At 44.5% G+C, this 15,729-nt stretch overlaps 1 protein-coding gene across 1 annotated transcript in view; it reads left to right on the top strand.

Moving 5' to 3' along the window:
• The window catches only part of LOC135973651 (uncharacterized), a 35,640-nt gene extending 31,832 nt beyond the window's left edge, over window positions 1-3,808 (top strand). The window contains exons 3-4 of the mRNA XM_065557843.1: window positions 2,213-2,315; window positions 3,184-3,808. Of these exons, the coding sequence (XP_065413915.1) occupies window positions 2,213-2,315; window positions 3,184-3,677 (597 nt within the window). The 3' untranslated portion in view covers window positions 3,678-3,808. The remainder of the gene's footprint in view (window positions 1-2,212; window positions 2,316-3,183) is intronic.
• Window positions 3,809-15,729: the final 11,921 nt, after the last annotated feature.

The raw sequence follows: 15,729 nt of genomic DNA, 5'->3' as shown, positions 1-15,729 counted from the left end.
CTCATGGGCCACACTGGCATGTGTACGTTGCAGAGAGGAAGGTTCACAAGTTCAAAGTTTAACTTTAATCTTTATTTCCCTGATCTGATTTGTATTTTAAATTTGTTTCACCCTTAACATGACTGTTGGAGAACCCACAGGTGTAACTGTAAGGAGTTTGCAGGGGACAACAAAGCCTTGTCTCAATTTCTTTAGCTTACTGTGACGGGGCAAGGCCAGATGGCTATGGAAAAGTAATGGGAGATAGATATATTAGCCCCAGGTTAAACAAATCCCTGGTACCAGGATAAGTAAATGGCAGCTGCTCCAGGTCAATTAAGACACCTGGGGCCAATTAAGATCTTTCCAGAAGGCAGTGGAGATTGCTAGGTTGATTGGGACACCTGAAGCCAATCAGGGGCTGGTTGAAACTAGTTAAAAAGCCTCCCAGGTAGTCAGGTGGGTGCATGTGTCATGAGAAGTTGTGCTGTTGGAGAGGCTGAGCTGTATACACAATACTAGGTACAAGGAAGGAGGCCCTGAGGTAAGGGTGAAGTGGAGCTTGAGGAAGTGGGGGCTGCTGTGGGGAAGTAGCCCAGGGAATTGTACATGTCCTGTTCCTAAAAGGTCAGCTACCATAACCGATACTATTAGGGTCCCTGGGCTGGAGCCTGGCATAGAGGGCAGGCCCGGGCTTCCCCCCCCCCCCTTTGTCCCCTGATTAATCACTGAGACAGGGAGACAACAGAGACTGTGCAAGGGAGGATAGCTTCTCCTCACCTCCCTCGCTGGCTTATGATGAAAATGGCTCAGTAGACACTGACCCTTGTCTCTAGAAAGAGAGAAGGGTTAAGGGAAGGGTCACAGTGAGCCTCTGAGGCTAGTGAAATCCATCAAGAAACGCAGGACCCATGGAGACAAGGACAGAGCTTTGTCACCTTAAATAAACCCTATTCCACCTCTTAATTGGTACAAGCCAAAGCCCACTGAAATCACCGGAAGTTTTTCTGTAGTTCAGTAAGAGTAGGATTGGGCATTGTGTGTTTTGAATATATTTTCCCTTAGTGAAAAATATATGGGTCTACGTGTAGTGGCATGCTACAATGTTTTGATCCATATGTATTTTGCAATAGTTGTTTTATACAGTCATGAACACGAGGGACTCTCCAAGACACAAACGTAAGGCTCAGGAACAGCCAATGCATACCCATACACAAAACCAACACTTCTTTGAAGGAACTACTTTGTGTTCCAGAGACTTAGCTTTAATGAAAAACAGCAACTCTCTCTTGCTGTTATGTTTGTGAAGAAAGTATCAAAAATGTAAACCAAGTGTAGCCAAAGCAGAGATGAATCTGCAGAGAGCCTGGGACAAGAACTCTGAGAGGTGTGAAATGTTCCATTCATCTCAGTTATGACCATTTAAATGTAAACATTAACTATTTAATTTATCATGTAAGAAAGGAAAGGGAGGGTCACAGATCTGCACATTTTACTGAGAGTAATATCTTATTTTGGCGCCCTAAGTGGGTGATGTTTGGGAGCTGCTACCACTTAGGGCTTGTCTGCATGAGGAAGTTTTACCAGTATATTATTAATAGCCCTCATCTACACTTAAAATTTATATCAACCTAACTGAGCACAGTAGTTAGGCTGACCTAACCCCTAGTGCAAAGGCTGTTAGGTTGATGGATTACCACCTGCATCAGCAGAAAAACCCCTTCCGTCAATGTAGGAAGCATCTCCACTACAGCGGCCGTGCTACAGCTGTAGCACCCAGAGGCTGCACGTCTTTAGTTTTACTGACACAGTTACAGGACGCTTATTCCAATATAAGGAATAAATAAGATAATAGGACATAAGGTAAACCAAAAAAGGGTACTCTTATACCAGACTAAGGCCTAGTCTAGACTACGATTTTAGGTCAAATTTAGCAGCGTTACCTCAATTTAACCCTGGAGCCGTCCATACGACGAAGCCCTTTTTTCCGACTTAAAGGGCTCTTAAAATTGATTTCTTTACTCCACCTCCGACGAGGGGATTAGCTCTGAAATCGGCCTTGCAGGGTCGAATTTGGGGTAGTGTGGACGCAATTCAACGGTATTGGCCTCCGGGAGCTATCCCTCAGTGCACCATTGTGACGTCTCTGGACAGTGCTCTCAACTCAGATGCACTGGCCTGGTAGACAGGAAAAGGCCCACTAACTTTTTAATTTCATTTCCTGTTTGGCCAGCGTTGCGAGCTGATCAGCACAGATGACCATGCAGAGCTCATCAGCAGAGGTGACCATGAAGTCCCAGAATCACAAAAGAGCTCCAGCATGGATCGAATGGGAGGTACGGGATCTGATTGCTGTATGGGGAAATGAATCCGTGCTAGCTGAACTCTGTTCCAGTAAACGAAATGCCATAAAGCTCTCCTGGATGTACTTCCAAAGCCTTTGCAAAAGGTTTCTGGGGAGGACAGCCTTATTCCGTCCTCCATGGTAGGTCACTTTACCACGCCAGGCCAGTAGCACGTAGTCTGAAATCATTGCATAACACAGTGTATGGTCCCGATGTTTGCTGGCATTCAAACATTCGTTCCTTATCTCTCTGTGTTATCCTCGGGAGAGTGATATCATTCATGGTCACGTGGTTGAAATAGGGTGATTTTTATTAAGGGGGCATTCAGAGGTGCCCGTTCCTGCTGGGCTGTTTGCCTGTGGCTGAACAGAAATGTTCCCTGCTGTTAGCCACGTGGTGGGGGAAGGGGTGAAGCAATCATCCCAGAGAATTGTGTGTGTGTGTGTGGGGGGGGGGTTAGTTGGGTTTGTGCTGCATGCTAACTTGCAAACTGCAGCTCCTCCTTTTAAATTGCTAACGCATTTTAAATGGCCAACCCAACGGCCGCTTGGTATGGGAAATAAGGGCGCTGCTGTTTAAAACCATTCCCACATGTTATGAAGGTTAAAGAAGCCAAAAGACTGTGGCTTACCATGGCTGCCGGCAAGCCGAATTCTGTTGCCCGGCCCTGCATGAGTGATCTCTCACACCAAACCGGCAGGCCCTCCCTCAATAAGAGGCAAAATGCGACCTTGTAACGAAAGCACATGTGCTATGTAATGTTAACAGCAAGGTTTACTGTGAAAAAGTGTACCATTGTTCTATAAAATGTCTTTTTAACTACCACTCTCCTTTTTTTTTTTTTTCTCCCCTCCACCAGCTGCATATGTTTCTCCTTCCCAGAGGCTAGCGAAGATTAGAAGGCAAAAAAAAACCCGCACGCGGGATGAAATGTTCTCTGAGCTCATGCTGTCCTCCCACACTGACAGAGGACAGCAGAATGCATGGAGGCAGACAATGTCGGAGTGCAGGAAAGCACAATATGAACGCGAGGAGAGGTGCTGGGCTGAAGAGAGTAAGTGGCGGGCTGAAGATGATCGGTGGCATCAGCTTGTTGACAGAAGGCAGGAGTTAATGCTCAGACTGCTGGAGGTTCAAACTCATATGCTCCAGCGTATGGTTGAGCTGCAGGAAAGGCAGCAGGAGCACAGACCGCTGCTACAGCTCCTGTGTAACCAACAGCCCTCCTCCCCAAGTTCCATAGCCTCCTCACCCAGATGCCCAAGAACGCAGTGGGGGGGCCTCCCAGCACCCAGCAACTCCACCCCAGAGGATTGCCCAAGCAACAGAAGGCTGGTATTCAATAAGTTTTAAAGTGCGGTGTGGCCTTGTCCTTCCCTGCTCCCCTACCCCACCTGGTGCTTCCCTCCTCCCCAACCCCTCCCGGGCTACCTTGACAGTTATCCCCCTATTTGTGTGATGAATGAATAAAGAATGCATGAATGTGAAGCAACAATGACTTTATTGCCTCTGTAAGTGGTGATCGAAGGGGGGGAGGGAAGGATGGCTAGCTTACAGGGAAGTAGAGTGAACCAAGGGCGGGGGGAGGGTTTCATCAAGGAGAAACAAACAGAACTTTCACACCGTAGCCTGGCCAGTCAAGAAACTGGTTTTCAAAGCTTCTCTGATGCGCACCGCACACTCCTGTACTCTTCTAAGCGCCCTGGTGTCTGGCTGCGCGTAGTCAGCAGCCAGGCGATTTGCCTCAACCTCCCACCCTGCCATAAACATCTCCCCTTTACTCTCACAGATATTGTGAAGTGCACAGCAAGCAGTAATAACAATGGGAATATTGGTTTCGCTGAGGTCTATCCCACTCAGTAAACTGTCAGTGCGCTTTCAAGTGTCCAAATGCACATTCTACCACCATTCTGCACTTGCTCAGCCTATAGTTGAACAGCTCCTGACTACTGTCCACGCTGCCTGTGTATGGCTTCATGAGTCATGCTATTAAGGGGTAGGCTGGGTCCCCAAGGATAACTATAGGCATTTCAGCATCCCCAATGGTTATTTTCTGGTCTGGGAAGAAAGTCCCTTCCTCCAGTTTTTGAAACAGACCTGAAGATGTGAGCGTCATCTACCTTTCCCGGCCATCCCACGTTGATGTTGGTGAAACATCCCTTGTGATCCACCAGGGCTTGCAGCACCATTGAAAAGTACCCCTGTCGGTTTATGTACTCGCTGGCTTGGTGCTCCGATGTCAAGATAGGGATATGGGTTCTGTCTATCGCCCCACCACAGCTGGGGAATCCCATTGCAGCAAAGCCATCCACTATGACCTGCACATTTCCCAGAGTCACTACCCTTGATATCAGCAGCTCTTTGATTGCGTTGGCTACTTGGATCACAGCAGCCCCCACAGTAGATTTACCCACTCCAAATTGATGCCCAACTGACCGGTAGCTGTCTGCCGTAGCAAGTTTCCACAGGGCTGTCACCACTTGCTTCTCAACTGTGAGGGCTGCTCTCATCTTGGTATTCTGGCACTTCAGGGCAGGGGAAAGCAAGTCACAAAGTTCCATGAAAGTGCCCTTATGCATGCAAAAGTTTTGCAGCCACTGGGAATCATCCCAGACCTGCAACACTATATGGTCCCACCAGTCTGTGCTTGTTTCCCGGGCCCAGAATCGGCATTCCACGGCATGAACGTGCCCCATTAACACCATGATGTGCACATTGCCAGGGCCCATACTTTGTGAGAAGTCCAGGTCTATGTCTTCATCACTCTCGTCACCGCGCTGCTGTCGCCTCCTCGCCTGGTTTCGCTTTTGCAGGTTCTGGTTCTGCATATCCTGCTGGATAATGCGCGTGGTGTTTACAGTGCTCATAATTGTCGCGGTGATCTGAGCGGGCTCCATGATCCCAGTGCTATGGCGTCTGTGCTGAAAAAAGGCACGAAACGATTGTCTGCTGTTCCTCTGATGGAGGGAGGGGTGACTGACAACATGGCTTACAGGGAATTAAAATCAACAAAGGGGGTGGCTTTGCATCAAGAACAAACACAAACAACTGTCACACAGAATGGCCCCCTCAAGGATTGAACTCAAAACCCTGGGTTTAGCAGGCCGTTGATTTCACGGAGGGAAGGGGGAGCAAATGAATACAAAACAAATTGGGTCTATTTCTTGTTTTGATTCATGCCATCTATCTTATACATCTTAGGCTGGCAGCAGATGGTGCAGTATGACTGCTAGCCATCCTCATCTCCTGGATGCTCAGCCTGACGACATGTACCCAGAACACCCGCGACACTGTTTTTGCCCCATCAGGCATTGGGATCTCAACCCAGAATTCCAATGGGCATTGGAGACTGCGGGAACTGTGGGATAGCTACCCACAGTGCAATGCTCCGGAAGTCGACGCTAGCCTCGGTACTGTGGACGCAGTCCGCCAACTTAATGCACTTAGAGCATTTTGTGTGGGAGGACACACAATCAACTGTATAAAACCAACTTCTATAAATTAGACCTAATTTCATAGTGTAGACATACCCTACGAGAGTCCACATGAGGAGTTAGACTGATATAACTATGTCAGTTTAAATTTGCACCTTAGCTTTACTGGCATAACTTGCGTCTGCAGCCAAGTCCTTGCTATTTTTTCCTCAGTTAAGAAGCTAAACCCAAGAAGTGTAGCAGAGGCCACCGGTGTAGGGTAACCAGATGTCCCAATATTTAACCCTTTGTCCTGCGTCCCAATCAATCTACGTGGGACAAATATTCAGGTAAGGAGGCGAGCGGGAGGGAGGGACTGACTCCATGGGTGCTCCGGGGAAAAATTAGTGGGTGCTCTGCACCCACCGGCAGCCAAGCGCTTGCCTCCTTCTCCCCTCCCCCGAGCGCGCCGTGTCCCCGCTCCTCCCCCTCTCTCCTGGAAACTCCTAAGCGCCACCTAACGGCTGCTTGACGGCACTTAGGATTTTCCGGGGGGGGGGAGGAGCGGGGACGCGGCGTGCTCAGGGGAGGAGGCAGAGAAGAGGCAGCACAGGGACGGGAACTTGGGAGAAGTGGGTGGAATGGGGGCGGGGCGAGGGCGGTACAGGGGCAGGAAGAGGTGTGGGGCCAGGCGAGCACCTACTGGGCCGAGAAGAAGTCGATGCCATAGGGCGAGTGGCGAGCGGCCGGGGTGAAGAGGCGAGCGGGGAGTGGGGGACTAAGGAGTGACGCAAGCCAGTGGCAGGCCGGGGGATGAGGAAGGGTGCAGTGGTCGGGGGCCTGAGCGGGGAGGGGGTGGGACCTGCGGCAGAGTGGGGGCAGAGCCTGGGAGGAGTGGGGGTGGACTGTGGGCGGGTCTGATGGCACCTCAGAGTGTCCCGATATTTTACTCTTGTGATCTGGTCACCCTACACAGGCGTATTCCCAGCTCACTGAGCCAGTGGAGCCAAGCATTGGAAGATTTAGAGTTGTTGGGGCCCTGTGCACAGCTTCATTTTCAGGCCCCCTGCCTCCCCTGGGACCCAGACAAGAAAAAGAACATTCTCTTATCGCCCCCCTGTTTTTCATTCTTTTTTCTTCATCCTCCTTCTATATTATAAGTAATGGGAAGTAAATGAAAATAAAGTGAGGTACATTGATAGGAGTAGGGGGTTGGGGTGCAGGACGGGGTACAGAAGTCAGGCTCTAGGAGGAAGTTTGGGTGCTGGGTGCAGGCTCTGGGCTGGGGCAGGGGGTTGGGGTATGGGAGGGGGGCAGAGCTTACCTCGGGCAGCTGGCTCCCAAAGCGACTGGCCCACACACCCCACTGGCAGCAGCTCCTAGACAGGGTGAATCAGGGGGTCTCCGCACGCCGCTGCCTGCAGGCACTGCCCCCAGAGCTCCCACTGGCCGCAGTTCCTGTGGAGTTGGTGCTCGTGGCGGGAGCAGCGCATGGAACCCCCCCCCCCGCTTCCGGGAGCACAAGGAGGGAAGGAGGCAGAGCGGGCAGGGAGCTGCCTTAACCCTGCTCCTGGCACCTCTCTGCATGCCCCTTGGTGGGAGTGGGGCACCAGGTCTCGATGCATGGCCCCTTCCCTGCCCCCCCGCCAGGGGCACGCAGAGACATGCCAGCAGCCGGCTGCTTCCGGGAGCAGCATGGGACTACTGGCCACGGCATGCAGGCAGCCTGCCTGCCTGAGCCTTGCTCCACTGCCGGCCGGGACTCAGGGGTAGGTTGTCAGATGAGATTAGGCTGACCAGACAGCAAGTGTGAAAAATCAGGACAGCGGATGGGGAGTAATAGGCACCTATATAAGACAAAGCCCCAGATATCAGGACTGTCCCTATAAAATCGGGACATCTGGTCACCCTAGATGAGATTTGTCCTGCATTTTGGGGGGCCCCCTGTTGTTGGGGGCCTCATGGCCGCTGCACAGTTTGTTTCATGGTAAATCTGTTCCTGAAGCCAAGTGACACACATGATCATAAGTTGAATATCGACACAGTCTATGGTGAGTGGTGTCTGATTTTAGCAGCACAGCACGGAAAAATACCACCACTTCCCTCACCCCATCTGACCCCTGAATGTAAGTCTTTCATAGGCAATGTGAAGAATGTCATTGATTGATTGAACATACGACTCATATTTTCAATATAGAAAAGTGTGAATGAAAAGCAGCTGATGTGGTCAGGCATTAAATTATACAGGATCCACATTCATAAACTTCTCTAACTTGAGTGCCCCCCCCCCCGCCCGCCCCCAGTATGCTACAAGAGGGCTGAAATCTGTAGGTCTCATACAAATAATAATAACATAATGTAGTCATTTTTATAGAAGCTACAGAAGGGTAACATGACCTACATCTAGTCATAGCACAGTGTTAAAGTTGGCTTTAATACACAGCTCTCATGAAAGCAGCACTTTATTACTCAATATTAATTACCTCCTTTGTGTACGTCAATAGTGTTACTTTCATAATATCAGGAAATGCTAGTCTCTCATCATTGTTCATTTACCGGTATGATTTGTATTTATTAACTTTTTCTTTTCAATAGAAAAACTTGGATATACATCTGTTTTTTTGCTAATGCTGTGAGTAATTCTTATGGATTTATTTGTACTCCTAAACCACAGGGTGATGAACATGAAGGTGTAAAAATGCAAAGCACTGTACTCTCTAAGGAATGAAATTTTGAAATCAGCTGCTGAGCAGGATGTTTTTAAGGGACATAATATATTTTGTGACATACTACAAGTGATTTTGTTGCGTGGTAAAAGAATTTTTCATTTATTCTTTCATGGAAAGCAAAAGTGAAAATTGTATACTGCAAAATTGTAATTCCTCCTCTACCCCTCCTTAATAATTTAGTCTCAATGCTTGTCCCTTATTTAACATTTGAGCAATATTTTCTTTTGTCAAGTCTCACCCCCTCCTCCAGGTGTATTTACTGCTAGTGTTCATTTCATTGCTCAATAAGGAAACAATTAAACTCTTTTGTCTGAATTTCCAACCTGTTTATTCTGTGATTCCCTGGTGCTCTGACTTTCATGAGGTCACATATTTTAGCACATGAAACCTTTCAAAGGTGCCAGCAAATGTACTCTATTACAAGAAAAGCTTTGTATTGTACAGTCAGATACTCAAATTCGATACAAAGAGACAATTCAGCATAGGAATAGCTGAAACCAGGTGGCACTGATTGTTGCTCTGTGCTATATTCTGAAAGGTCACAGGCTAACCTGCTAGAATTGTTCAAAATAGTATAAAAAATATACAGATGAGGGTAAAGCAGTACATGTAAATTAGCAAACAATAGGAATGGATACAAATGTATATTCTGGGACAGCGGATTTGCTAATGATAAGGGAATAATATACACCTCTACCCTGATATAACGCGACTTGATATAACATGAATTCAGATATAACGCGGTAAAGCAGTGCTCCGGCGGGGGTGGAGATGGGGGGGCACTCGGGTGGATCAAAGCAAGTTCAATATAATGCGGTTTCACCTATAACGCGGTAAGATTTTTTGGCTCCCGAGGACAGTGTTATATCGAGGTAGAGGTGTATCTGCAAAATGGGAATGATAATTTCCTGCCTCATGGGGTGCTGTAATGACAAATTCCCTTCATGATTATGAGACACTCAGGGCTAGTCTACACTACCCGCCCAGATCGGATAAATCAATCCCCGAATCAACGTGCGTACTCCCACCTCGTCAGGAGGAGTAAGCACTGTCGACGGGGGAGCCGTGGCAGTTGATTTGCCGCCGTCCTCACAACGGAGTAAGTCTATTCGCGTAGCTGAATTTGCGTATCTTAAATCGATACCCCCCCCACAGGCTAGGTCTACACTCAGATACTACAGTGATCAGGGCCACATTAGTATCTAGACAGACAGGATCTCAAGAAGAAAGATTCAGGAGAGCAAGTATAATTAAGGTAAAGAACTGAAAAACTTACTGAAGGATGGGTCCTAAGGGCACAGACGTAGTTTGACTTCTATATTTGCGGGGCAGGGAGCTGCAATTAGGCTAACAGGGCTGCATGTGGGGAGGGGGGCAAATTCTGCAGCTGCCCGTGGCTTGCAGTTTGCCCCCCCAAACTATGCCCATGCCTAATGGTGGTGGTGAGCAATAGCATAAAGGTGCAAAGGGACAATGCATAGTAGCTGCAAGGAAAGCAAATAAAATGCTCAGATGTATAGACAAAGGAATTAGTCACAAAGCTCAGGAAATACTGCTGCCACTGAATAAGGCTCTTGTCAGGACTCACATGGAAAACTCTTTTCAGTCCTGGGCTCAATTCTAGAAAAAAAAAACTTGCATCAGCGTCTTGGAAACACTCCAGAAAAGAGCAACAACAATAACTTGTGAGTGGAAGGAATGTGTTATGTGAAACTGCTAAATGTGCATAAAATGCTCAGCCATGAAGGAAAAAAAAGAAGATTGAAAGAGAATTGCTTTTGGTATACAAGTAACGAAGGGGGGTAAATAAAGCTTTAGAGAGGGAAACCATGAAGATGGGGCAATTCCTTTTGAACTCCTAATGCATGATAATCTACTATTGCAGTTACTGAATGGTATTAATAGAAATTAATTTAAGAACAGAATGGCTATCTGTATGAAGAGCTGTATACATTATACCTTTACAGTGATGTCAAGGGCTGCACTGTAAGGCAAGTAATAGTGTCACTGGGCTCACAGTTTCTTTCATCCATCCGTTTCTATGTTTCCATATGCTTTCATTTAAAATGAATGAACCGTCTAGGCCTGGTTACAAAGACAGCTTTTAGACTGTTTTCAGTTGGTCTTCAGCCAGACTGAATAAAACAATGGCATTGACAGGGATGAGAATTTCCCTCATTCCCAAAGCATTTAGTCCAAAGCATAGCAGTGTGATGAGGAACTAACCTTTGAGCATGCTTATTCAAAATCAAAATTTCCTTCTGCAGTCACTAGATTTCATTAAATAGACAGTAAACCTTTAAAAACAATTTTAAATGTTACCAAAATGCTTCTTTTCACAGACTAATTGCCATATAAATGTTTAGATTCAGTGTACACATTAACATAATGCTACTCAGTGATCCACAGTCCTCCAATATTTCAATTATATCCCTATTAACATTTTTGATTCACCAGGTGCCCGCAAAACATTTTTAAAAATTGATCATTGTTGTCTTATTGTTCTGTGGTTGTACAGTACCAAGCACAATAAGATCTGTGCCTACAGCTCCAAGGCACTATGGTAATACAAATAATAATAAATAAATATGTTAAGTACTATTCTACAGAAACATGCATATTTTGGGGAAAACTTCTGTAGATACTAGGTAAGAAAAGAGGTATGTTAAGCAATAGAAGTATGGCCAAGTGATACGAGCACAGTACCTGGAGCCAGAACTTCTGGATTCTATCTCCAGCTCTGACACTGGAGTTATTACAGTGGCTCGAGACAGGTGACTTAACCTTTCTGTGCCTTAGCTAAGACACTCATAAAATAATAACAGGGTTTAAATGGGACTTAAGTGGGGCATATACCTTGCGCTAGCCCTCTGCCTAGGGGAGCATTTCATTCAGTGTGCATGAAATGGAGCAGAATGCAGCCACTTTGATCTTCAATATGGAAATGCAGCCTATAGAGACTGAAGGGCCAGTGTGCAGTCTTTCACCATGACTTGGGCTGCCTTCTTTCTTGGATCATGTTAGGGTTCTGCATACAGTAATTTGAAGTCTCTGTGGGCTGCACACTATAGTAAAGTTGAGACAGACTGTGCTGCATTCTAGTACCTCATGGGCTGTATTTCGGTCACCCCTGCTGTATAAGAAAAAAAAATTGATATATCCTCCAGAGCCGGTATATAAAACCACTACATTTCAGACAGAAGAAGGAGGACACACCACAATCAGAGAGCTATATAATAAAGCATTCCTTATTCTAATGGGATGGCTAATAAAGTGTTTGTTTTATTGTATAAAAAGAGTTTTCATAATGGGGTGTGAATGCAGATAGGATCCGAAGTACAAGAGCCTTTTACTAGAGAAAGAATAACAACAGAAAGCCTAATAAAGGAGATGTGTATTCAATAACGTTAAATACAGCCCCTGCCTCAGTGCTATGTTGTCATATTTTGAAACATTTTCACTAGAGACAGTAGTAATTTAAAAAAAAAAACCTAAAATGTGAAAGCTAATCATTGATTCACGTGAGTATTTACTATCCAGAATGTTCAGTGGACTTGATTGATCAGGGTAACGCAAAACAGTGAGTCCACAAGCACTAGAATTTTATAGCATCTATAAAGTTCTGTATACCGTTTTTGCTCAATTTTATGCTGTTAAACTAAACATTTGGTATCATATGGCATTTTAAGTGTTTTGATTTATGTTAACACAGCAATTGCATCTGTAATAAACATTCCAAAGTATGGGTTTAAGAGTAATCTACTGTATTTATTTGTGACATAAACACTTACCTGAAATGCATTTGAGAATCATCTTAGATTTAACTGATACTGTACATTAAAGATATTACGCTTCAGACACATCAAGGTCATCCCCAAGGTGAAGACTGTAGTTATGGTTGGGGTAGGGGGGAGAGGGAAGCACAAGTAATATGGCAACAATTTTGCACTTAAAGGTGGAAAAATATCCTATATTTCTCTTAATAAATAATTTAGATAGCATAGTTTCTATATTAAATTATATTATAAAGTGTCCATGTTCTATTTAAAACAGTATCATTGCAATGCCATTGATAATAATCTTAAAAATGTGACCATGACAATAGCATAAAAACATTGACATTTTTGAAATGGACTTAGTCAAATTACATTTATTTCAGGTTTACTCAGGCTCCCTCAAAGACACAAAGAAGAAACAGAAACTCTGTGAATAGATAGACAGCTTTAGTTTCTGCAGTTGTCTATCCTGAACCTACATTCACATTAAAATAAATTTAAAAAGGTATTAGGGATTAATCTGCATTATATTTTTGAGTGTCAATAGGCTGCTTCCTCCCTCCTGCAGTAAAACCTACAGGAGAGGAGTTAGGGGAGGAAAATACAATGAGGATCCCCTCAAGGAGTTTGTCCCCATCATTCTGTCAGATGGACAAGGAGCCGTGCAGATGCTCTTTGCTCTGTAACAATTAATCTTGTTACCTAAATCCCGTATCCTAATCTGCCTGGCCACAAATTACCCTCTAGCTCCCCCAAGTGGACCATTAAGCTAGAAAGCTTTTTATGTTGCTTTTTCTATGAAATAGTGCACATTAAAGATCAGATCCTCAGCTCATGTAAATTGACATAGTTGCATTGCGTTTGAGGGAGCTAAGCTGATTTACAACAGCTGAATATCTGGCTCAGAAACTTTGTTCTTTTCATTACTGTGTCTTGCACTTATGTATTAGACAAACCAGTTTTCTCTTAGCATATGTAATTCAAAAATAGAGATTGTTTTAAGTGAAATTTTAGTACTCTTAGAATTTGGCAGATCGACAGCTGGAAATGTTTGTCCAATATTTATTGACAGAACAGATACAGCACAGGCAGTGTACAGTTGAGTATATTTAACAAACAGTAAATATAAATAAAATGTGTTTTTAGGAGACAGGAAGTTCCAGATTTGTCCTCCACATAAACTGTGCCAAATTGTAGGAAATGCCCTTATTCTTAGTTTTCTGTCTATAAACTAATAGATAATTTGTGAAGGTATTGTCAAAAGCTATTATTACCATATTATTTCCTCCTTCAGTAGGAAGGAACGAATTCTGGTTATTGTACTGGATTGTGACTCAGGAGAGCTCTATTCAGTCCCGTTTCTGCAAAGATTTCTTTGTGAATTCAAATAAATCACTTAATCACTCTGGGCCTGTTCCCCTATCTTCTGTTTTTATGTCAAAAATGTTAAAAAAAAAATACTATGCCAGTAACTAACAAATTAACCAGACTTGCAATAACAATATCTCTCTGTGGACAGAAGCATTTGTGAGGGTCTAGTAGAAATATTTCAAACTGATCTTACTGAAATCCAGCCTCCATTCACAGTTCTGTAATATGATCTTGTTTTTTTCAGTCATCTGCAATAATCCTCAATGGGCAAGTTTCCACTCCTTTAAACTTGGCAAAGGCACATAACAAGGTTATCCATCACAATCTGCTACTTAATTCAAAGACTGCTGAAACAATAGTCATGAGGACTAGACAGGCGGATCAACTAATATTTCAACCTACAGAATTTCAGTGGATGAAATTTCAGCCTCTTTGTTGATTCCAGAATTATTTGAAAGTCTATCTCAATTTTCTTGAATGGCTGCTGACCAAGTTAATGAAAGAGACAAGGTAGGTGGGGAAGAATAATCTGAAAGTGAACTTTTAGTAATCTTCGTTCACTGTGTACACCGCAAATTCAGCACCTTTAATTCCATCACGCTGAAAAGGTAGTTGAAGACTTTGGCATAAGCATTTCTGCCAATATAAAAACAAAATTTTAATTAAATGGCTCTAGAATAACATCTGCCACTTAGTGCTATACACATAGATTCCAGTTTACTGCTGGTGTAAGAAGAAAGTGAAACTTCAGTAAAGCCAAGAGAGGGGCACCCTGTTACATGTGGCCAAAAGTTGGACTGTTATGGGTAGTACATTTTGGGAAGCAATCAGCCTTAGTAAAATGGTTATAATACTGAAATGTAATACACTATTATGACACATCGGTACTTTTATTGCTTTTAAATGAGGCAAATGTTACATGTCCTTTCACTCCCTTGTCACAGTTTGGCCCTTAATATTTCTTTTTTTCACTGTGTAATTACTGGAAAGAGGGGTAAAGAAAACATTCAAGAAAAATATTTAAAATTAAAAATCAAATCTGACCATATGGAGGGAAAGTTTGGCTAACTCCACGGCAAAGGAGAAGTGAATAGATTAGGGGCAAAGAATTGCTGGCTGTGTTCGTTACTTAGCAACTTCAGATCAAGGCAGATAGTATGTAAACAAGGCAAACCTGTTTGAGGGAGAAATTAAGTTTTGCCTGGGCCTTCTAGGTAAAAAAAAAAAGGGGGGGAAACAAAAAGAGCTAGTCTTCTGAAGGATTCATTGTTGCTCTGATCATATTTGGTCTTTTGATAGAAAATTCTTTCGAGTCAAAACCAAGATTTGCTAAATAACAAAATAGTCTGTTTCCAGTTGCATGTATAGGACACAATTTTGTCCTTGCTGAAGCAGTAGGAATACTTAAGATGCTTACATTCATTGATATACATTGGTGCAGGTATGATTTCTGGTACCACAAAATGTGCAGCCATGTACAGAATCAGATATGCCACGCTAACGCTATGAGTAGCGCAACAGGAGGAACAGTGTTGTTAAGTAGAAAGAGGGCCAATGATCTTCCTCATGGACAAAGGAACATCAAACGCCTAACACGTTCAGCAGATGCTGCCTTTTATTAACTATTATATAGCTTGCTATGCGCCACTGCGCCTTTTTGGCCATACAGCTGTGATCTAGCCCACGTTATGTAAAGAATAGCATGTGCACAGAACAAGTGATTGTATAGCGATTAGGGCCTAATTCTGATCTCATACCTCTGGAAACCAGGAGTAATACCTCCACTGAAGTCCATGATATTACACTGGTATGAAATTGGTGTATATGAGATCAGAATGAGTCCCTCAGTCTTAGATGAAGTTAAGGAGATGTTGCTGTTCCAGTCCTATGATTCTATGATCACTTCTACTGGGCGTTCAACCTACTTTATGTGCATGTTCTTATGCAGTCACAGAGTGACATCACCTGGTAAAATAACACCAGTGTCAGCTTTTCTTAAGTCAGGACTCCTGCCCCAGCCCAGTGAAAACGAGCAAGGGAGGCTGGGGCAGGGGGCGGGGCACAGGGACGGGGCAGAGCCAAGGGTGTTCTCCTGAGCTCAGCAGCGCCACAGCAG

The sequence above is a fragment of the Chrysemys picta genome, chromosome 9 (assembly GCF_011386835.1).
Source record: "Chrysemys picta bellii isolate R12L10 chromosome 9, ASM1138683v2, whole genome shotgun sequence".
Taxonomy (NCBI): Eukaryota; Metazoa; Chordata; order Testudines; family Emydidae; genus Chrysemys; species Chrysemys picta.
This window is presented reverse-complemented; position numbering and strand designations above follow the sequence as displayed.